General features: G+C 38.8%; 1 protein-coding gene across 1 annotated transcript in view; it reads right to left on the bottom strand.

The window, feature by feature from the left end:
* Positions 1-25,189, bottom strand: part of LOC136863415 (zinc finger CCCH domain-containing protein 15 homolog) — a 181,782-nt gene that overhangs the window by 85,400 nt on the left and 71,193 nt on the right. Inside the window, exons 3-4 of the mRNA XM_067139825.2 lie at positions 8,881-9,119; positions 2,198-2,521 (exon numbers count right to left, since the gene is read on the bottom strand). Coding sequence (XP_066995926.1) covers positions 2,198-2,521; positions 8,881-9,119 — 563 coding nt within the window. The remainder of the gene's footprint in view (positions 1-2,197; positions 2,522-8,880; positions 9,120-25,189) is intronic.

The following is a 25,189-nucleotide window of genomic DNA, read 5'->3' as shown; positions in this document are numbered from 1 at the left end:
TTTTTGCACGCTCTTATGGAATCACCCTGTATAGTTTTCATTTTTCAGTGAAGTCCACCCATCTGTTGTGAGGGCTACATATGAAGCATTTTCTGACATGTTAGCCTAGACATCTTGCAATGTTATATCACAGAGTTGGTGGCGTGAACGCTACTGATCCACGAAATATCACTGTAATATTTGTCACAATGTGAAAGGTTATCATTGATTTACTCAAATAAAGTCTCAAATCCCAGGTAGATTAAGAAATACCGTCGTTACTAGCAAGAAATATGAATACGTACTTACGAGCTGTAAACAGGAGTCCATCATGTTGCATATCGCTGCTCGCGCCGTCTTTTGTTTGTTTCTTGAGGTCCAGGGCTGGCACCGATGAATGGAAGTGCCATGTCTGTGAATTCTTATTATCTTTGTGCATTTGTCTAGCGCGGACAGTTCAAAAAGCAAAATGGAGGTGAACAACATTAAGAATGTTATCGCTTTTTTTGACGACGAAAATCACCATGTAATAAGGAAATTACAAGACCTAAATCTCGTGCCGAAGCAACCGGAAAATAGCATGATCCCTGGACCAACAGATATATTACTTTATTAAAGGAACAGCACTATTAGACAATTGACAGTTGAAGTGACACGACACCAAAGCATTACCGTGAGCAAAGACATGACACACGAAAGTGTTGTGTTACACATAAACAAAAAAAGGAAGCCCTGCGACGCAGAAAAAATTGTATATAGCTGTAAGGCAGTAAAGTATGTATTCTGTAAAATTAAATATTTCCATAATTTCTTAATCTACCTGGGATTTTAGACTTTATTTGAGTAAATCAATGATTACCTTTCATATGTGACAAATATTACAGTGATATTTCGTGGATCAGTAGCGTTCACGTCACCCACAGAGTTTATTCAAGAGACTATTCAAAAGTGTTTTACGGCTTCGGAGATTATCGTTAGGGTTCACCATTGATAAAAAAATCTGAAACTTGAGGAAAGGTAAAAGATCTTTTGCAATCCATTTCAACAACTGCTTGTTAAGTTCCTTTTTCTTAGTTGTTGACATAGGCCTGGATGAATAGGCTTGTGTTCTATTTTGTTTCAATCTTTGTACCTTCCCTCTGCTTAATGTGCTTAACTCAAGTGCATGATCAGACGTACTACTACTAGTAGTGTTGGTGGTAGATGATGAAACAGCTTCCATTAGTGACACAGGAAGATAGTTTTGTCCAGTTTTTACTTGAACAGATGTGGCAGGCACAGGACTTGAAGCTTCAGTTGTTGCCTTTTCACATTCTGACTCACGATGCACCTATACGAACCTACTTTGATAAATGTCTGTTGTGGGATGTTTAAGTTTGCAATGTCTCGTCATTGTGCTGGTTGAAGATCCCCTTGCAGATGAAATAGGAACATAAATTGCATTTCACTCTGCCTGGTTTTATTCCAGTAAAAAATGTCAGAAACAGGACTCCAGGGCGACATTATGCAAAGTTTACTGTCTTTTGTATGGCATTTATTACTAGGCTTCAATGAAAACACTCACAGAACAGTTGAAAACAAAACAGAACACATTACGGTATTTGCATGTACCGAAGGCCAGTGGTCAGTGCAATGGAACTCACAGAACAAAGAGGATATGACAGAACATGGAACACTCCAGCATGTGGCAGCACACTGCTGGTATCGAGTCAGCTGGTGCAAGGGCATTGCATAGTGGCGCTTCTGCCGGGGTAGCGAGTCACTGTCTCGGTCTCGCTTGAGAATGTTTCGGAACAACTGACACTCGGTGTTCTGGAACAGCGGAACACAACTGTGCACTGGCACATTGTGCCGAAGCAGGCACATAGCGCCCAACCCTACAATGAACAGAGGCATCCATGTTTACCTTAGGTGGATCTAGCTGTATATCTGGCCGCAGAACTAGCCACGAGGTACCTCACTCACCCCACTGATGAGCAAGAGGATGCTTAGAACTTTCTAGATAATCAAATACATGAGTTTTAAGCTGTAGTTTAGACACTACAATGAGATTCCACAAGTTGAATTTTAAATACCAAAATAAATATTTAATGAGTGACAGAAGTGAGTACTTAACAATTTAAATTATGCAGCATACAGTTCACAAGAGCTTGTCTTCAATGTAGTTGCAAATTAATTGGGTAGGAAAATAACAAAACATGACAATAGTTGAACTTACTCCATTGTGATGTCCTGCTTTGAAATCTGACCTCTTTTTTTCTTCTGCCTTTTGAGCTGCATCCTTCTTTTCCTTCAATTTACGCTTTTTCCAAGCATTGAACGTTTCAAGAGTAATTTTTGTTTGGTTAGGTCCAAGAGCAGCTCTTTCTTTTTCAATTAAATCCTCCAGAGAAATTTCTTCTTTCTTCTCCTCACTGACATTCTTCTTGAGTACAAAACCTGGAGGTAACGCATGTCGATAGATACAACTGGTACCATTTGGACAACTCCAAAACCACCCGTACTTACTCTTTTCTAGAGCTTCAAGAAAATATTTACAAATCTGAAAAGACAGTAAAATAGAATTAAATTAATATGATGCTGCATGTAAGTGCAACTAAAAAGAAAACATTCCAAAAGGAACAATGGAAATCAATGGCCAGAAGTATCACCCATGCTTTCCTGATACAAAATTCAACTGCAAGTTTTCAGAGATTTTTCAATGTTTGCTGCAATTTTCCTTTACAATATTATCAACATTCTGATACAAGATTTTTCCTAAAATTCATTAAGAAAAAATAAATATATTCTATTCCAACAACATATGGGTGGATCAGAGGAAGGGGTAACATTATCTTTATCTGGGAGAAAGGAACCACAGAAAGCAGAAAGAGATGAAGATTTATGAATTAGGAGGTTCTTACACAATAATGAGTAACATTTATACTATATAAATAATTTACATTATAAACATGTTATTTCATACTTTTGAGAAAGTCTAATAATGTGAGGAGTTTTAAATGACAGCAAAATTTTGTTTCAGTTCATTTCTCTAAAGAGCCTCCGTGGCTCAGACGGCAGCGCGTCGGCCTCTCACCGCTGGATACCGTGGTTCAAATCCCGGTCACTCCATGTGAGATTTGTGCTGGACAAAGCGGAGGCGGGACAGGTTTTTCTCCGGGTAGTCCGGTTTTCCCTATTATCTTTCATTCCAGCAACACTCTACATTCTCATTTCATAGCATCTATCAGTCATTAATAAATCACTTTGGGAGTGGCGACCCCATCGTACTAATAGCCTATATATAATTCATTCATTACATCTCTGACCCGGTCAAAGACTGGAAAACAGGTTGTAGGTTTTCAGTTTTATTTCTCTAAAAGATGAAACCAGTCTCCCATGGAGTAAAGAAGTTGCTATATTATTTTCGGAATTTTTGAACAATACAATAGTCATTCCCTCGTACTTGCTGAGGGAGTGATATATCTGACTACCCACATCATTCTAATGGCAGCATTGGGGTTACGATCATGACAATAATATCATTCCAGATGTATTTGGAGTTGTAATGAGAAAACACACGGAACAACGGAATATGAAACCACTGATCTCCCATGTTCATGGGATTTTACCATCTTTGCTATCGTGGTCAGTACTGGCCCGTGTTTTATGAACATTTCCTTGAACTGCTAAGAGAAAAGCCTCCACATAATCTAATAACTTGCAAGCATGAAGAGAAGAATGGGAGTATAGTATTGCTTCCTCTTATTGTTATTACATGCAAACTGAGCAGCAATGAGAGTTTATGGCAGAATGGTTTCTGTACCCATGCAAAATTTGTTCTTTTTACCAAACCTGTATTGCGTGTGTGACAATTCCTGTTCAGCAATAGAGGTTACATGAAGAGAGAGCTGATGAAGTACAACAATGGAGGAGAAAAAGAATTACAAATCTGATCAGTAAAACTTGCTCGAAGCAGAACTTGAATAAAGAGGAAATTTGTCCACTTTGGAATTTTTCTTGGTCCCTGTGAAGCTTATGATGCTATGATGTTCTTATTTGTGTATAATGTGGAATCTCCTCAATGCGGAAATGGAAACATATAATGAAACAATTCTTTAAAATCTACTTGAACAATGCGGAAAATATTAGGAACTGATGAAGTCCTACATAAAATATTTGTGTATTTCTGGTGCTGGTATGATCAATGTAATAGTTTGGACATCCCTGTCATCTGTGCACCTATCATTCTATTTCTTCAGAACAGATCATCAACGAATATAAGGAAGCAGGTGTACTGCCAAACAGTTGGCTACGGTATTTGTAAAAGCGATGACAAACTGAACATCACGGCTAAATCTTATGTGACACTATCTCTAAACAAAAAAGCTAAAATAATTGAAATTCAAGTGTGGAAAAACACACATTCACAACATGTTTAAAAATGAAAAAATAATAATAAATGAGTAGATTCAAGGGAATGGTCAAATGAAAAGAAAAGTTAAGATTACTGGTAACAAGGAAATTACCGACGTAATGTGGGAGTTTTTCACCCCTGCCCGTACTCATATTCAGTCCGATGCTACAATGCGGGCTCTTGCTGTAGTCAGATTTCTTGGAAATTATGAATTCAAAGTGGGATAGCTGGACAGTTTCAAGAAGAGGCACAATATTGCCTGGAATCAAGTTTGTGGGGAATCTAAGGATGTGTATGAAAGTGCAGTGGATGGTTGGAAATCAAAACTGCTAGGTTTGATTTCAGAATATGAATACAGAAACATTTTCTATGTGAACAGAACAGGATTGTTCTTTTGGTTATTACCAACAAGGTTGCTTGCTGTTAAGGGACAAAAGTGTGTCGGGGTAAAATGTCTATGACTTACGGTGTTACTGTGTGGGAATATGGAGGGAGAATTGGAAAAACCTCCCATGATAAAGAAGGCAGTGAAACAGAGATGTTTCAAGAATCTGAAAATTAATAGCCTTCCAGTAGTTTGGCGAAACAATAACAGTGCTTTGATAGAAGAGTGAGAGGTTGTTAAAATGGCAGATGAAGTGGAAGAACGTGTAGAAGAAGGGAATTGGAAAGAGAAGTTAAGGGAAAGAAACCAGTTGAAAGACCGAGAAGAAGGTGGATGGATCAGATCTGGAACGACATTAGAGAAGCTGGATTGGATGTGGCGGAAGTAATGGAGCAGGAAAAGTGGAAGGAGAGAAAGGAGTGGAGAAGGCTTGTTAACCACACCCGGGTGACTGGAGTGGGACATTGATGATGATGATGATGATGATGATGATGATGATGACTTTCAACCACATACAACGGCCTTGGAAATAATAGACGAATTAGGACAACTAATCACTCAGAGCAAACAAGACAACCCCCTAATCATAGCAGGAGACTTAAACTGTAGGTTGGATGTACACAACTACAAAACTAGTAATGGAAAAATTACAAGAAGATGGCCTTCTCCTATCAAATAACAGCAACATACCAAATGGAATAAGTGTGATAGATGTTGCACTCATAAAAGAACAAATAAAAGGAGGATAACCCCTATCTGCTCAGCAAATCACACACCAATAAGAAAACATATCCCTATGAAAATAAAAATTCACGGAGATTGGCGAGCACAAAAAGCCTATTATCAAGAATAATTGACACTGGAAAAATAGAAGGAGAGTCGACCATATAAGAAAAATAGAAACGCTAACTGAAGAATCAAGACTAGAAGAAGCGACACAAACACTTGAGGAATTGCTAATACAAGCCGTAACCCCAAGAAGGGACCGAAAGGTGAAACAATGGTTCGATCAGGAATGCTACCTGCTAAGAAAAGAAGCACTGAAGGCCCTGCATGAACTAAAAACGAACAAGAAGAACCTCACACTCTATCAGGTATATAACAGAAAAAGAAGTCTCTATAAAATGCTCATGCGAGAAAAGAAAAGGATATACTGGGAGGAAGAAGGTAAAAGAATCACGGAAGAAGCAAAGAAAGACCCATATATCGCTCTACGTCCCAGGAAACAAGCGCAGACACATTATATAAACATGGAAGAATGGATGACACGCTTTAGCAATATACTCAACAAAGGAAGAAATAACAAACATCCCAGAAAATAATCGAAGTACCAATACACTAACGCCAACAGAATGGACTCCAATGACAACAAATGAAGTCCAAAACATCATCTAAAGCACAAAGAAAAAAAGCCGCAGGAACAAACAACATATACAGTGAGTACATAAAAGACACTGCTCATCTCCTACTGCCTACATGGACAAACTTATACAATAAATGCATTGAGACGGCCTCAATACCCGAGAGATGGAGACATTCAACTATTAAAGTACTCTATAAAGCCAATGGCGACCCATATGACACAAACACTTACAAAAGCACTGCTCTGGAGTACATACCGTTCAAGATATTCACAAAAACAATCATAGTGAGAGTCAGAGAAGAAATGGATAAGTATCTACCAGAAAATCAATTTGGATTCAGGAAAGGAAAATCATCTATTAACGCCATACAATTACTACTCAATAAAGAAGGGAAAAGTTTTATGCAGTGTTTATAGACTTCACAAAAGCATTCAACCTCATATGTCGGTAACTTGTGACTCAGAAGCTGGAAGAAACCCTAAACAGAAACAATGTGTGAACCGAAACTATAAAAACGATACTACAATGGAACAAAATAAGAATCTCTGAGAATATATCATTCTCAGAACTGATACTTCAAATGAACGGAGTATTACAGGGTGACCCAATTAACCCGTTACTTTTCATCCTGGCAGCAGCAGAAATAATGAGAATAACCCATAAGGAAAACGTAGTATCGTACGCCTATGCCAATGATATATTGATCGGATCAAAGGACAAAAAAACTACAAAACGCGATAGAAGATATGGAGGAATGGTGCTACAAACACAAGTTTGAAATTAATACATTAAAAAAAAATGATGGTATTTAGGCAAGGAGGAAAAATCCTAGCAATGGCAGAAATCTTCATAAAGAGGCAGAAAGTAGCCAGAGTAAACGACTTCAAGTACCTTGGCATTACTCTGCAAATAAGTACCACATGCTTTACAAAGCAAGTAACAGAGAAAGCAACACAGGCAGTGCGGGCGATGCACGAAATCAACTACATCAGAATACTCAGCCTAGAGATGGCGATGCCACTATTTAGATAAAAAATCATGCCTATACTAACATATGGGATAGAAATCATCCTCTCTAGAACAAGTAAAAGCTCTATACATAAAAAGAGTGATCGGAGTATCCAAGACAACAAGATCAACGGGAATCCTTCCTCACTGAAGACTTCAGAACACACCTGACCCTACCCAACACCAGAGCATCAGAAAATCTCCTAGCAACACTCAACAAAAAAACAGAAAACATTCCTTCAGAATTCTTTGGAACTGGGGCCATGATAGACCGGACATGGACAACATCCAGCTTCGAGATGAGGCAAGTGTTCACAAGACTGGTAGTACATGGTATCCACCATCTAATTCATACCAACACCTCATAACATGAACTGACAGAGACAATGTAAGTGCAAACTATGTGTGAACGTTACCACGAAGAACTCTGCATCAAAAGAACAAAAACAATTAAAGAATATACAAATCAAGGTGCAAGCGCACGGGTACATTGTATATAAACGTTTTTTCCTCTCTTTCTGTATGGCTATTTGGCTGCAATAAATATATTATTGATAGAAGAGTGCCTGAATGGATTAAACACAAAAATGAAATAGGAAAACAAAAAGGTTATTCTTTTCCTTGACAATGCCACCTGCCACCCAAACACAACATTCTCAAACTAGAAACTGTTCTGGTTCCCACCTAATACAAGTGTCTTACTGCCAATGGATAGGGGTATCATTTTCACATTGAAATCATACTATAGGCACTTTTTAACACATTTGATCACGTATCTGGAAACTGCTGACAGCTCTTACACCATGGCAAGATCTGTTCCAGTTCTAGAAGCAGTGAACTGGATTGGACTGGCTGTAAAGCAAATGAAGGCAGAAACTGTGACAAAGTGTTTCATCACAATGTGGTTTAGAGAGAGTGATAATACAGACGATGGAACGAATGAAGCGCTTGAAAATGTATCGGCAATATCCGACTTTCGTCAAGCAAGAAACGTTCCCTGTGAAGAAAAGAACTTTACTCGAAGTGATAAACAACGTATGACACCTCACAATTTCGAATCAGCTACAGCCCTTCCAGCAGTGAAAAATGCCAAGAAAGAGGAGGAGATGGAAGAACGAGACAAGCAAGATGATGAAGATCAAAACAAGATTCGAACCCACGAACAGACCCTACAGTGTATTTGTGATGCAAAGCAATTTGCCATTACATCTAACTCTTCCAAACTATTTTGACTAATATACTCAGCTCAGGACTGCGTTCAGAAAAAAGAGGAAACAAGATTCTTTGTTTGATCTGTGGAAGACAGCTTAGTGTTGTGGAGTACTGTATCAGTGTTGTGACTGAACCAAGTTTAAGGAGTATATATCCAGTGTTGTGATAGTTTTTATCTAACTGTATGTAATAATTAAAAAAATTAGTATAATGCAGTACTACGGACATCAGTCTGGATAGTCGAGCAGATACAGGTAAGCTATAAATAATATTTTAAAATACTCTATACTGTATAATGTTTTTCGAAGTGGTGGTACGTGACTGGTGCTTTAGGGAGGGGGGGGGGAATGTTTGCTGTCATGCGAAATCTTATCTAAACCCGAAAAGAATTTTGGTCCCTTGCGATTCCCCTTTGGGCAAGTTTTACAGTACTATATAGCACGAGAAAGCAGGAAGGCAAAAAGAAGTAAAAAAAATATCATTGGATCACACTCTAAATAGAATAATGAGAGAAAGAATGTACACTAACAACTCACAATATCAGTAGGAGGCATTTTCCGTTCAGCTTCACCATGTTTCTTTTCAACAACTTGCTTCAGCTTCTCTTCATCCCAATTTTCCATTGTTTCTTGAGAATCATCTCTCATATCAAAGTACATACTTCTTTTCTCTGCTTTTCTTTCCAAAGTCAGGTCATGAGAAAATTTGCACTTGTCACCCTTCCCACATTGTCCTTGCTTGAAAAAAGCACAGAGTACAGACTTGGGGTCGGTTCCTGAAACACACACACTTAAGTAAATATTCTACATAAAATGAAAATCATGAGACAATAAAAAGCAGGTCTTATTGGACTACAGTCTTCAAGGAGTTTACAGAAAGAAGATTGATGTCCAGCTCAGAAATTTTATCTGAAAGATTTCATCTTTAAGCAGACAAGAACGTTAAGTTTCTATGGGTCAACCACCAGAGTAACACGGTGTTTTGACCTCTTCAGACCTTCAGTATCATACCTATGAAGCATACTTATTATACGGATGCCACGTTTCTGATGATGTTCCAGTTCTGTGATAACACACTCAAATTAGGAAAAATATTGTTGTTGAGTCATCAGTCCACAGACTGGTTTGATTCAGCTCTCCATGCCACCCTATCCTGTGCTAAACTTTTCATTTCTACACAACTGCTGCATCCTACATCTACTCTAATCTGCCTGTCATATTCATACCTTGGTCTACCCCTACCGTTCTTACCACCTACAAAACCAAATGCACAAGTCCTGGGTGTCTTAAGACGTATCCTATCATTCTATCTCTTCTTCTGGTCAGATTTAGCCAAATTGATCTCCTCTCCCAAATTCGATTTAGCATCTCTTCATTCGTGATTCGATCTATACATCTCACCTTCAGCATTCTTCTGTAACACCACATTTCGAAAGCTTCTATTCTCTTTCTTTCTGAGCGAGTTATCGTCCATGTTTCACTTCCATACAATGCCACACTCTAAACAAAAGTCTCCAAAAACATTTTACTAATTCCTATATCAATGTTCGAGGTGAGCAAATTTCTTTTCATAAAGAAAGGCCTTCCTTGCTCATGCTAGTCTGCATTTTATGTCCTCCTTACTTCTGCCATCATTACTACCCAAGTAACAATATTCATCTACTTCCTTTAAGACCTCATTTCCTAATCTAATATTTCCTACATCACCTGACTTCATTCGACCAAACTCCATTACTTTTCCTTTGGACTTAATTTTAATTTTATACTCCAAACCCAAGACTCCGCAATTTCTCTAGATCTTTTGCAGTCTCAGATAAAATAACAATATCGTCAGGAAATCTCAGGGTTTTGATTTTCTCTCCTTGGATTTTGATTTCCTCCCCAAATTCCTCTTTGATTTCCTTTACTGCCTATTCTATATAAACGCTGAAATATTAATAAATAGTAAATGATTAAGTTGGCACTGTAACCTGAAATAATCATCTGTAAAATAGAACTTGATGTTTTAATTTTGGAGATGAGGAGATTTAGTGGGAATATCTCTGTGATAATCAATTAAAGCCAATAAACGAGATACAGTCTGGCTCCATGGCTAAATGGTTAGCGTGCTGGCCTTTGGTCACAGGGGTCCCAGATTCGATTCCTGGCAGGGTCGGGAATTTTAACCATCATTGGTTAATTTCGCTGGCACGGGGGCTGGGTGTATGTGCCGTCTTCATCATCATTTCACCCTCATCATGACACACAGGTTGCCCACGGGAGTCAAATCAAAGGACCTGCACCTGGCGAGCCGAACATGTCCTTGAACACTCCCAGCACTAAAAGCCATACGCCATTTCATTTCAACGAGATACAAATCCAACAATAACATTTGATATCATTAATACTTCAGTAAAAATGCCCCTATTCACCTGTTAGTTTCTTTTTAGAATACAGTGGAATCTCTGTTAGCAAGTTTTCCAACTTTTTTTTTTTTCAGTTACTTCGTGCATATCCCACCCTAGATTTTTTGATGATTTTACAATGGCTGTAAAAAACATTTTTTTTAGATAATCATGGAAGTAAAACATTAACACTAGTTTTTCTTGGCTCTTTTACCACAATTTAACAACTGTGTGATAAATTTCCATGCAAGGGTGTAAACAAAGAGATGCACTGAACTTCACACTTTTCTTTCCTCTTACAGCCAGTTTTTCAGTCCTGGAACACTACACATTCTCTAGTGGGTCCCTCACTGGTGGTAGGTGATTTGATGACTGTCATCTGAAGACTGCCAAACTGCTCCAGCATCTGGTGGATGAGGTTCAGCCTGAATTCCTTTTTGACCCACTCAGCGTCTTCATCATTAAGCAAGCACTCCTAACAGTAAAGACCAGAATATAGAAGAAAAGCCTGTTGTACCATTTTATATACTTTTTCCAGACTCAAAGTTGAGCTGTTCATGCTGTTCATGTAGACTACCAGAGTCTCTTTATCATATCTGTTTATAGCAACCATTTCACTGTCAAGCACTGCTGACAGTGTATTCACTTCCCTGTCACACAAAAGAACAAACAGCATGTTGCCTGTGTGATGAATTTCTGTTTACCCTTTCTTGAGCTGCTTCTCAATGGGTAGTGGCAGGTGCTGCCTATTTTTTTCATAGTTCCACACACATCTGTGCCCCTTTCGTGAAGTTTCTCATAAAGGGAAAGAGACATGTTGTCAATGAAAAGCTTATGGCCTTCGTAATAATAAAAAAAAGTAAGAAGCATATTAGTGTCATTACAATCCTCCCCAAAATTCAAATCTAATGTATTAATTCTTCAAAGTCAATTTCCATTTTCTTTGCTATGTATGTGATAAAATTTGGAATACAACCAGTTTCACATTCAGCTAACTCACACATCACACTTTTCTATGGTATGTATTGGAGAAATGAAAGACAACCTTTGAAAAGCACGAAAGTTTGAAATGGCACTACCATGTGACTGGATTACATTACAGTTGTTGAAGTCTATCTCCAGGTGTCATTGGGTGGCAATATCATGCCCTCTACCTATATTCAGAAAGCATGGAAATACCTCAAGTTTGTCAGAAACCCACCAACTTACCTTATGAAATAGGCAAATTAAAACAGTAACTGTGAAAAATCTATGGAATGCAACCATTTCTTGAGTTGCTATTGGCCAGTTGTGAAGAAGACAATTTTCAAATACATCAGACACAGCTTGCATCATGTGTGGTCACAGGACTGCAACATTCCATGAAAACAATTAAACTGCCCAGTTTGAAATGCCGGATGCGACTCGACTGCTCTACGCTTGACAGGAGGCTTTGCAACAGCTAACCTAGTGGCTTATGCCATACAATATGTAATAACTAGAGCCCGGAAGTTCAGGCATTTATTTTTGCTATAATAGGCAAGCAAGAAATAGGCAGTAAAAGGCATTTATAGTGACAAAAATGGGCACTAAAATAATGACGATGCTTTAATGTAAGCTATGTAATACACATCTCCATCATATTTTCGTACTTAATCTTACACCCCCCTGTGGCTGAGCATCCCCTGTTCTGTCGTAAGTGGGAGTGTTCCCTTAAATGAGTCTCCTCGCTCTGGAATCTTGTTCTTTTCCGACCCTGACGAGGCCTCGGGAGTCTTACATTTTAACACCCTTCGTGGGCCTTCCCTTTCTTTGGCCGATACCTTCACTTTTTGAAGTATAGGATCTCCTCCATTTGCCTTCTCATTAGTGTTATCAGTGGACGGTTACCAAGTTGTTCTTCCTCTCAATACAATAATCATAACCACCACCTAATTTTATGTAGCAAGGACGTGACCTGGCAACCCTCATATCATTTATGTAAATGTTATTTTTTTATCTATTGAGATGAAATGAACTTTTTCTTTATTATTAATACAATACATTGGAAATTAAATTTCTTTCCATTGGTTTTAACACATAAATAACAAAGTATCCACAACTTAAATAGGCAAAAAAGGCAAAATAATAAGTGGTCCTACCGTTCCCAAACATACTGTACTAGGAAAAGTCAAAGGAAAAGGGGCATGAGACTTAACTAAGGGGTGTTGAGTTCTTATGAGCAGGTACAGAGAATGGTATTCGCAGTGTGAAGTAATAGATGGTACTTCAAAATATCAAGTTTAATCAACTTGTAAACAGAATGAATAATTCCTCTATTATTTCGAATTTGAAAATAAAAAAGTTAAACTTAAATCTCTTCTGTTGAATTTAATGTTGCCTGACTCCAAAATATCATAAATTTTCAATGAATGTTTGTAATAAATGAAATTAAAAATTAATAATTCCTTTCATCAAGTTCATGTCTTGAGAAATAATGCAAAATATTATGTGAAAAATATAACTTCACTTTGAGAATGAATAATCATATAGTCTCTCTAAAATGTTATCATTTCAAAATTTCTAGTCTCTTTATAAAGTTAACACCTGAGAATGTAAAAGAACGTAAAGTTAATCTTCTTGCAAAGTCTAGTGTTGTGCTCTAATTTATAAGTACTGTCCAACACTTGGAAATATTATGTGTATTATGCGACTTCCAATCACTAATGATAGTTCATCGAAAATGAAGAAATCACTGTCTTAACGTTCAATCTTTGAGAAAAAGTTGATTCTGTTGTAAGATTGTTGGTAAAGGCACTTATATCACCTGATTAGTCTTGAAAATGGAACTGGAAAATGCAGTTCAGTGAACAGCATTTGGAACTCCTTTGCAACCGATGACGTGATGTCCACCATAGTACCACGTTAAGTCCCATGTCGACTTGAACATCGGGTTGATACGATGAAAAAGGCATTCTGTCAGGGTTTCTGGTGTCGCTAATAGATTTCGCGAACACAAGAAAGTTCAACTGAAGGTGTGGGTAACGAGTTTCAAATTGGCACGATTTTACTAAGTGCAATTTTAAAATGTTAAGTCACTAGCAGAAAGTAATTATTGCTTGACTAATTGGAAGCACAGTTCGAAACACAGTTTATCATACATAGTTTATACTATTCACACATGTAATTCAAAGTTTGTTCAATGTATAACAAATGTTTGGATTCTAATTGAATTACTACCATGCTATGAAGTGTAAAATGTAGTTCACTCACAACACAAGTCTGGTTTAGTTCAAACTGTCCTAAATATTCGTCGCACATGAATTAAACGGATATTATGGATCATTTCCACTGAATGAAGTTAGTATTCAGCTAAATTGTCATAAAATAGCCTTAATGTTCACTCAGTTATTCACTATAACAGTTCAAAGTAAATCACAGAGTGTTAGCACAAGACTAAGTTAAATGAAGCTGTTCACTTTCTAGCACAAAAAAATACTTTGTAAATTGCAGAAATATTATAGGTTCTGAAATAGCACCGTAAACGGTTTAAGTTAGTCTCAAAGCACTGGAAATTTTCCAAATTCCACAATACTATACAATTTTTACAAGTACGATGAAGATTGTATTGAAGATATTACGCGACAAAATTACCGAGTTTGACTCTTGCAGACCCAGACGTGGAGACCAGCATGACAGTCTGTCAGCTGTGAGTTGCAAGTTGTAACTGAATACGCACTGGCGGACCCTGTCCTTTTATATGGATTGTCGAGGTCAACTCTTTCTCCTCGTGAAAAATGCTTCCTTTGTAGCTGAATAACTTGAAAATCCCTGGACCAATTTTCATGAAATTATAGCATGTTGACATTTAGATAATGAGCTACACGAAGATATGTCGTTTTTCAATATCTCAAAGGGTTTAGAAGTTAATAAAATCGTTCTGGTATATTCTAGAGAGTCAGGTGAAGTTCAAGTGATAGTTACGCCGTCAGCATACTTGCAGCTGGTGACTATCTCGCTCGTTGCTCGCAGCTCTGTGCCATACTGTTACCTCGTACACTGGGGGATGACCATTGCTCACGTCCGCAGGATTGTACCTATTGATTGCTCTGCACATGTCCCCCGGGTGGTGCTAAGCGAGCAACAGCGACATAAGGTGATTGAACTGAACGACATAATGTATCAAACTTTTGGAAATAACGGTTCTTTTCAGAACCACTCAACAATAGACATTGGACCTTCAGTCCGTATTTTCCAACTAAATATTGAAGGCTTAAGTCTTGCCAAGTGTGAATATCTTAGAAAACAGCTGAATAACCTCGACATTGATATCGTCAACATTCAGGAGAGACACACAACAGATGAACAGGACTTTGATAGAAGAGGACGAATATTAGGCTATACCTTTGTCGACGCTATCCACCATCAGTAGTATGGAATTGCCACCTATGCCAAATCCAGTCTTACAGGAGTTCGGGTTGTTCAAAGGATCTCATTTTCTTTACAGTAATACAGGTTAATAACGTAATAGTTGTTAACGTGTATAAGCCTCCTAGCATTTTGCCAATCTTCAGCCATCCCTGCATTTACACTGGTGATTTTAACAGCCATCATACTAACTGGCGATATGATACAGTTGATGAAGATGGTGAGGCATTAATTCAGTGGGCTGAAATATCCGATTTGCACCTAGTTTTTGATGCGAAAGACAAGGGCACTTTCAATTCTGCTCGCTGGAGAAGAGACTACAACCCCGACCTAACATTTGTGTCCAAGGATTGCTTTGATCAACCTCTCAGTATTACACGTACAATATTGTTGAGTTTTCCAAACAGCCAGCATCGACCAGTCCTGTTGGAAGTAGGTATGAAGATACCCCTGGTGACCTCAGTACCTTTACCCAGGTGGAATTTTAATTGTGCAAACTGGGATAAATTCTCTAAAGATCTTGATCAGAGGCTGTGTGATACAAATCTAGAACCAACTGATTGTAACTATGATGACTTCGTCAGCTCAGTCATTTCAGCTGCCAAATCAAACATTCTGAGAGGTTTCAGAAAATATTATGTGCCCGGTTGGAATCCAGAAAGTGATGCCCTGTATGAAGAATATCAAACAACAGGCAGCCATGAAGTAGGTTCACAGCTTCTACGGTCATTAGACAAGAATAGGAAAGAAAAGTGGGAAGCAACAGTGAAAGATATGGACTTTGCAAAATCGAGCAGAAAAGCTTGGAGAGTCTTAAATCGACTTACTGGAAAACATTATTCTAAAAAGCAGTGCACTAACTTGAGCCCAGATGCCATTGCAAATAGAATGGTTGAAGTCATCCAAGCCAAGAGAGGTAAATGCCATATGAAAACTGTGAAACGTAAGCTCACCGAGCTCAAACATGGAACAAAGAAGAATGAGGAACTGTCTAGACCATTCTCTATTCAGGAAGTTGAAGCTGCTATCAAAATGCTGAAAACCGGTAAGGCTGCTGGCCCTGATAATATCTTCAACGAATTCCTTTGAAATATGGGTCCACATAACATAAAGTGGATCACTTCTCTTTTTACTTACATCCTTCAGACTAACAACCTGCCGAAGCAGTTCAAACGGTCAAAGGTGATCGCCCTTCTTAAACCTGGAAAGTTGGAGCAGAGACCTGAAAACTACCGCCCAACAGCACTTCTCAGTTGCACTTATAAACTCTTGGAGTGAGTCCTCCTCACTAGAATAGCACCACTCATTGACGCTGTAATTCCCCCAGAGCAAGCGGGTTTCAGAAGAACTGCACTGATCAAGTTTTGTCTCTTACCATTCACAAAGTGCATATGATACTGTCTGGCGACATGGACTAATTCTTAAAGTGCTGGAAGTAATTCCCTGCTTGGAAATTGCAAACCTAACTTCCAACATGCTCTGTGAGAGAGAGTTTGTGGTATGCCTAGGTGATTCTAAAAGTTGCAAAAGAAAATTAAAGAACGGTCTGCCACAGGGATCACTATTGGCCCCAGTTCTCTTCAACCTCTACATCCATGACTTACCACCAACCACAGCTACTAAGTTCATCTATACAGACGACATTGCACTGGTAGCTCAAAGCAGAAATTTTGAGGATGGAGAAGGCATTCTGTCAGCAGACTTGGTCAAAATGGCAACATTCTTCAAGTCTTGGCGTTTGATCCCAAGTGCTTCTAAGACCGAGGTTTCATGTTTTCATCTCAGCAACCGACTCGCAAACTATGAGCCATCTGTCTTATTCCTTGGTGAAAAACTAAAGTACAACCCGTTCCCGAAATATCTAGGAGTCACACTGGACAGAACTCCGAGCTACAAAGAACATCTCACCAAGCTCTCTCACAAAATCGCTACAAGGAATAACATCCTGCACAAGCTTTGTGGCAGTTCCTGGGGAGCCTCGGCTGACTGCTTACGATTAACGGGTATCAGTCTTGTCTACTCTGCAGCGGAATACTGTACCCCGGTATGGCTGGAAGGTGCACATGTGCATCAAGTGGATACTAAGCTGAATGATACCATGCGCTGCATAACTGGTACTGTAAAGTCAACACCTCGCCACTGGTTACCAGTACTTAGTCCCACCCCACCTGAGGAGAAAGGAAGCTCTGCTGAGAGAAGCAAAGAAGATCTGGTCATCTCCCTCATTACCAGTTCACCAGGAATTTTGTTACCCATCGCCACGACGACTTCGATCTAGGAGACCAGCAAATATACTCGCCGGCCAACTCTTGATGGATAATTTTAATCTAAACAAGAGCTGGCAGGATGAGTGGTAAATTTCAACATCTGGAACAAATGTTCATGACCTACATCCAACCCAGAAAATTAAGGGATTCGACCTCCCAAGAAAACTATGGTGTCGCCTCAACAGACTGAGAACTGGGCATGGACGCTGCAATTTCTTACGCCATAAGTGGGGTTGGATGTCCAATGTGCGAATGCAGTGAAGAGGAGCAGACCATGGACCATGTCATCCTGCGCTGCCCTCTTCATGCCTACTCCGGAAGTCCCAGCGACCTGTTTCATCTTTCAGAAAGTGCTGTAGAGTGGCTGAAACACTTGGACCTGGACTTATAAATGTGTAGTTATAATCACCATACGATTAAATAAAAAACCTTGTACACTCTACACATACGTTCGAGTCGTCCCGTTGCAAATATTCATGTAACTAAAACTATGTTCCAGGCCATATGCATTTCCTGGTACAGTATGGAAACATGTTTGTCTCTTTGTTACACTTCGATGTATACATCCATATTAAAAAAGGCAGTTTTCCTAACTACTGGGCTCTAGTACCCTCCCCCCCCCCCACACAATGGTCTGTCACTCCCCAGAACCATGGCAGACCAATGGTTTTGTCCACACAGCAAGGAATTAATTAATGAATTAATTCAAGTTTTGTCCACTCTAAAACATAGAATGCGCTGCCATGCTGCGGCAGAGACATGTTGCATCTCTAATCCTTCGCATGAAGGATACAGAAGCTTTACGTATCATGGAAATGTCAGATGATTCTAAGAATGCTACATCTGTTGTGATACATGATTTTTCCAAATATTGGTATATTTTTGAGAGGACCCAGTAATCCTCAATACTGCTTTTCTTTACATGGTCCATCAGCATGTCCCATTTCCACCAGGACAGTCCTGTTATTTTACACTGTCCCATCCATTTTCCATTTTAACCAGTTTTCAACGTTCTGATAGCAGATAGCAATGTAGATTTTAATGACCTCTTATATATGTAAATTCATTGGGAAGTGCGCAGCAATGAGATGGTCTCAAGCTCAGCCCTTTCTCTTTATTTCAGTGACTTTCTTTTTAGATTTGTTGATTACTTTTTGAGTTATGAGTTGCAGAGATTTAATTTTCAATTTAATAGTACTACTGGCTACTGAGAAATACTGGTTTTTAACTTAATTTATAGTGCTGAAGGTAGGTATACCCTCTTAAGTGATTACTGTAATTTAATGCTGTGTAAAATTATAATATATACAATAATAAAATTATAAATTCTATGACAACTAAAATGTTGACATATCTTGTAATGTTTAACTACACATAACCCCATACTAGTTAGTAGTTTGTAGCTGCAATTACAATTTTTAAAAATTAAAATAAATTGTTTAAGTTGTATTCATGGTACCAGGTTGAATATGTTATGAGAACAGGTGTCCCATTCTGAACCTTCAGAAATACGGTCACCCTGCCCATCACCACGGTTACAGCCATAAACACTATCAATAATCACTAACTATCGTCCTGTTGCAATGTTATCATCAGTAGCAAAACTATTCAAGTTTACATTATGTAAACAACATCGTTTTCAATGTAAAATCACAAGTCAGAGTGTCAGTACGGCTTCATGTCCTGAAGGCCACAGTTACCAAATCGGTACATTTTTGACATGCTATTTCTAAGAAGTTAGATGAGGGCATTCAGGCAGATGTAATACACATGCATTTTCAGAATGTGTTTCGAAAGTAGATCATGATCAGCTTTTAAGTAAATTAAATTGAAAAGGTTCTTCTGAGCCACTTCTCCCCTTTTTCTGTGCATACTTAAGAAGCAGAGCACAGTACGTCACTTTTAGAAAAAATACAATTAAAAGTCCTCTTCCATCTCAGGAATTGCACAAGTTTAAAATCTTGGATCAATTCTATTTTTATCCTTTACTGATGGCCTACCAGATTGGGTACGATATTCCACTCCTTAATTCATGCAGATTATCTGAAATTATACGGGTGAATTTCAACAACAGAGGACTGTCACCTTCCAAAGCGTGATATACATAACATCAGTGAATGGAGCTTCTTCTTCTTCTTCTTCTTCTTCTTCTTTTACTACTGCATTTCCCACACCTGTGGGGTCGCACATGTAGATTTGGCCCTGTTTTACGACCGGATGCCCTTCCTGATACTAACCCGATATGGAGGGATGTAATTACTATTGCGTGTTTCTGTGGTGGTTGGTAGTGTGGTATGTTGTCTGAATATGAAGAGGAGAGTGTTGGGACGGACACAAACACCCAGTCCCCGAGTCAGAAGAATTAATCAGAAGCGATTAAAATCCTCGACCCGGCCGGGAATCGTACCCAGGACCCTCTGAACAGACCATTCAGCCAGTGCGTCGGACATCAGTGAATGGAGCATTAGGAACAAATTAAAATTCAATATTTCTAAGGATGTAATTTTTCTCAAGAGCCTTTCACTTACTCAATGCTAGAACTTTAAGAAAGACATAGAATACAATGACCTTGGTATATTATTTGATGGCAAGTTAACATTCCAAAGTCAGGCTGACAGAACAGCTAACAGTGCTTATAAAATGCTATGATTTGTCATGCGTTATATAAAATCATTTATGGAATACCAACAATTAGTACACTCTGCAATATGTTAGTATTCTCTAGACTCGAACACGCTGTTATATCCCTTTCAGACCTGAAAGAAAACTGGCGGTGTGAATTTTTGTTTGTACGTCAAAAACTGATTAAAATGCTCTTAAATACATATATTTTTAGTTTATTCTACAAAATAAAAATTAACATCTGAGAAAAAGCACCCACACAATTGTGCATGTCAGGACTTAATTCACTACTTACAAAAAAGAAAAATTACCTCAATGCATGTGAATATACATATGTACATGATCAAATGTTCTATTTTACAGTGGGGAACAATTTAAAATAATTAAATCTTCGTTCAAACACAAGTAAATATTACATTGTCTACACTGAGGATGAGTTTTACTTTTACTGCCCTTTTGGCAGCAGCACCTTGTCGTCAGATCTGAAAGAAAACTGGAGGTGTGAATTTTCGTTCGTACATCAAAAACTTACTAAAATGCTCTCAAATACATGTTTTCATAATTTATTTTACAAAATGAGAACTTTCAACTAAAAACAGAATCCATACAATTGTGCGTGTCAGGACTTAATTCACTACTTACAAAAAATAAAAAATTCAGCTCAGTACATGTGAATATACACAAGTACATGATCAAATGTTCTATTTTACCGCGTGGAACAATGTATTTTAAACAATTAAAATCTTATATATCACATTTCTCACGTAGAGTACGAGTCCTGCTTTCACAGTCCTTTTGGTGGCAGCACCTAGCACTCTTGCATGCATTGTCTGTAGGGAAACTTAGCCCGCACACTTGTGCGTATCAACATTCAAAACCTCATGGTATTACGTACGATGTTGTAAGTTCACAATTTACGTTCGCTAAACAATTTACACACTTCATTGACTTCTTCTTCTTCTTCTTTTTCTACCGCTTATCCCACACCTGTGGGGTCGCGGGTGCGAACTGTGTCGCACATGTGGATTTGGCCCTGTTTTACGGCCGGATGCCCTTCCTGACGCCAACCCTATATGAAGGGATGTAATCACTATTGCGTGTTTCTGTGGTGGTTGGTAGTGTAGTTACACACTTCATTGACTATAGTCTGATATTCGGTAGAGCTTCTAGATTAATATGAATGCAATAAATAAATAAATAAATAAATAAATACTTATTTTAGGCATTACTGCTTCCCGCCATCTTGCCGATGAACTGTATATTTAAACTCTTCTTCCTGCCCCCTGGTGGTCAAGTGCTAAATAAAAACAACTGAAGTACATGCTACGTGTCCTGCACAAGCACTGCAGTCCGGTCTAGCGCCAAGAAAACGTTAAATAAGCTCAGACATAAATAAAATACGAACCCGCACAATTGTGCGTACACGGTCTGAAAGGGATAGGGAACCCATGTAACAACAAAGGTATCGAGAGTAACATTTCCTGAAATTTGAGGAAATATGCTGAATTCCCTTTGAATGTGGGCTAAGAGGTACTGCTCACCCAAGCCCATTTCAAATCTCTCTGATCATGTAGAGATGTGATCTTGCCCAAGTGAGGATGCTTGTGTATCCCAATGAAGTACGGTAGCCAAGTCATAGGTCCAACCATATTGGATGGGTATCTGTCGAGACACCAGACTAACAAAGGGCTAATTTAAAGTGGGGTAGCAGTATTTCGTAAATTGCAAGAGTGGCAGTCTGGATGATTGAATGACATGGCCTTGTAATAATATGTAATGCGGCTTAGCTGTATTGATACTGCCACATGGCTGAAAGTAACAGGAAACTACAGCTGTAACTATCTCCCAAGGACATGCAGCTCTCTCTGTATGAATGCTGTACGGATGATGGCTTTCACTCGGGTAAAAACAGCCCCCCATTCGGATCTCCAGGTGGGGACTAAACAAGAGGATGCAACCATCAGGACCATCTGTGTGTCGGAGCATGGAATGTTGTGGCAGGTTAGAGAATATGAAAAGGGAAATGGATAGACTAAAGTTAGATGCAGTTGATATAAGTGAAGTATCTGGGCAGAAGAGCAAGATCTTTGCTCAGGTGACAACAAAATTATCAACACAAAATCAAAGAGGGGAAAAGCACGAGCTGGTTTAAACATGAATAAGAAAACAGGGCAGCAGTAAGCTCCTATGACCAGCATAATGAACAGATTGTCAAGATAGGCACCAAGCCAATGCCCACTATGATAACGCAAGTCTATATGCATTCCTTTTTTTTTTTTTACAATGTTTTACGTTGCACAGAGATAGGTCTTATGGCGATGATGGGATAGGAAAGGGATAGGAGTGGTAAGGAAGTGATCATGACCTTAATTAAAGTACAGCCCCAGATAAGAAAGGGATAGGAGTGGTAAGGAAGTGAGTGATCATGGCCTTAATTAAAGTACAGCCTCAGCATCTGCGTGGTGAAATCCACCTCTCCCAAATGCAAGCTGATGGCTACGTGACCCAAACTGCGCAGCCATTTGCTCGGTATATGCATTCTAGTTCGTTGGATGATGAAGAAATCGAAAGAATATATGAAGAGAGAGATTTAATACAATAAGTAAAAGGAGATAAGAATCTAATTATATAATGGGAGACTGGAATGCAGTGGTAGGCCAAGGAAAAGAAGGTGATATGGTAGGAGAATTTGGACTTGGACAAAGGAATGAAAGTGGAAGTTCGCTGGCAGAAGTCTGCACCAATCAAACAAGCAATAGCTGTATACGTGGACAAGACCTGAAGACTATGAAGGTATCAGACTTCATTAACATCGAAGCTTTCACGGCCCGTACTTGTAGACATGATATGGGCTTTTGGGCTTACGCCATGTCAAGAAAACTTTGCTCTGCGTCTTCTGAAGAAAATCTCGACTGTTCGCGAAGAAGACTTCTCTAATAATGAAAGTCTGAATTTGGAAGTTAGTAATAGAAGTGCAAGTGGTACGTTTGTCCGTCACCAGATGGCTCACCAAACACAGTACAGTGCTAGCATTTGAAGCGGAAGCTGACAGCACCATCAGAATCGGTCTGGAAGGGGGGGCATAACAGGTGTACATATGAAGGTATGACAATAGTGAAAGGACATAAATCCTTAAGGGCTGGCAACCACGTATTACTTAACTGATAACCAGTGCAGCTCTCTTCCCTGACTGTCAGGGAAGCAGGTAACAGGAAAAATAAATGCATTGATCCATCATGAGGATGTAATCAAAATTATTTCCAATTCTCTAAATCTGCATTATTTCATTGCACAACTTTTATTATTATTATCAAGGGCTTTTTGCCATTTCCTAGGTAGCTTCAAAATACAAGTTTCCCAAAACGTTGCAGGTTTTTGTTGGATCAACTGTTCAATGGCCCTTCTGCAGTCCTCCAATGAAACAATGCATTTACCATTCAGAAAATTCTGGAGATAGAAACAGACACCACATGTCGCAATGAGAGGTAAGCCTCATATAACCTATGCCATCTAACTAACACGCTCTTTCCTTCAATTCATGAACTAAATTTTATCTAATTTTATTCAGGTTAACTTCATGGACACTGCAATTGCAAATTTTATACCAGACACAATGTATCCATTTTAACCCCTCAGCGTCGCAGCCATTTAAATAGCTTCCTACCCCACGGCCGGATGAGATTTCGACTACGCGCGACTGAAATACACTGATTCATTTAAAACGTTACTGCAAGTATAAGAGTAGCCCAATTTTCACGAAATTTGGAATTCCTTATGACAGAACTATGTACATGCAGATAATTACATAACTGTTTCACATTTCCTTAGTAATTTAGTTCCGTGTGATAGAGTTCGAAGCACTCTTTGAGACAGGGACTCAAGTACACTCCTGGCAGCAGTACACTGACGTCTTCTTTTCGCCGTGTTTTGAACACTGGACACAATGTGTCTGAGGTTTGGATTTCCAACTCTTGGGTGCAATTTCCTGATAAAATATATTTCCTGCAACCTTGGAACTGTATTATCTGATGCGCGCCGGCCTTGAATATTTCGTTCCCCTCCCGAGCGAGCGTATTTTGTAAACAAACCTTTCACCAGCTGAACCCAATAAGGTAATTGCTCAATATTTGTCTCGGTGACCTGTGTGAGTATTATTAGAGAATTTAGCAATCAGAATTCACCGTTGAAAACTTCTCTTACACAAAATTTCCAAGTACTGTTTCCTCCTCATCGTCACTCTCGTCATTTACCACTGCTACATCATCTATTTCATTATCACTGCTGCTTATACTGTCACTACTACTTCCGACTAAACTTTCATCTGAATTATACAATATTTCAAGCACGTTACTGTCAGTCATACCACGGCTGAGCACCGCGCGTCACACGGACTGATGAAGCTGCAGCGAGACCGAAAGCAACAGGACGAATCTGAATGAGGGGAATAACATTTATGATGAATCAAACCAACTCGATACATATTTCAGATAAAAGGTCGAGGGAACGTCTTTCAAACGAGATATATACCATGAACAACTGGTTCTCGTATCGTATGACAGAAAGCAGCACTAACTGATGCCTACACAGAGCGCTCGTGGAGAGTTACGAAAATATTACAAGCTGAGAAATAAAGACAAATAAAATAAATAAATCGCACTCCCAATGTACAAATAGAGCAAAGAACATCACACGAAAAGGCAAACTTCTCAGATCATATTTTTCTTTATTTTATTCTGTGGGAAAGAATGAAGCAAACTGACTTAAAAAAAAGCAAGAGATTAGTGCTCAGACTTATTTGACAAATAATTATCCTTGAAAAAAACAACTACATTGTAACAATTTTTCAATTCTTATTTACAACACTGATAAACCCGAAAATGTCTTCTTGGAAACAAAACAATTTGCATATCAGTAACTCCAAAACTCTTCGCGCTATAGCCGTAGATGTGAAACCATGTATGGGTCTATACCACGTATAGAGGTCGGCGCTGAGGGGTTAACCACATCTTTATATGCAGTCCTGACAGTGTCCAACAACATTTCAGCATGATTTTAACAAGCACTACAAGAGCATTTCATTTTATTACGTTGATTGATGTTGAAACACCATCTAGCAGTTCTGCATCAGCTGGTGGTTGTTTACAGCGGCGTTCAGTGACTTGCATACGGCTAACACCACTCAAGTAA

The sequence above is a fragment of the Anabrus simplex genome, chromosome 2, assembly GCF_040414725.1.
Source record: "Anabrus simplex isolate iqAnaSimp1 chromosome 2, ASM4041472v1, whole genome shotgun sequence".
Classification (NCBI taxonomy): domain Eukaryota; kingdom Metazoa; phylum Arthropoda; class Insecta; order Orthoptera; family Tettigoniidae; genus Anabrus; species Anabrus simplex.
The sequence above is the reverse complement of the archived record's forward strand: the minus strand, read 5'-3'. Positions and strand labels throughout refer to the sequence as shown.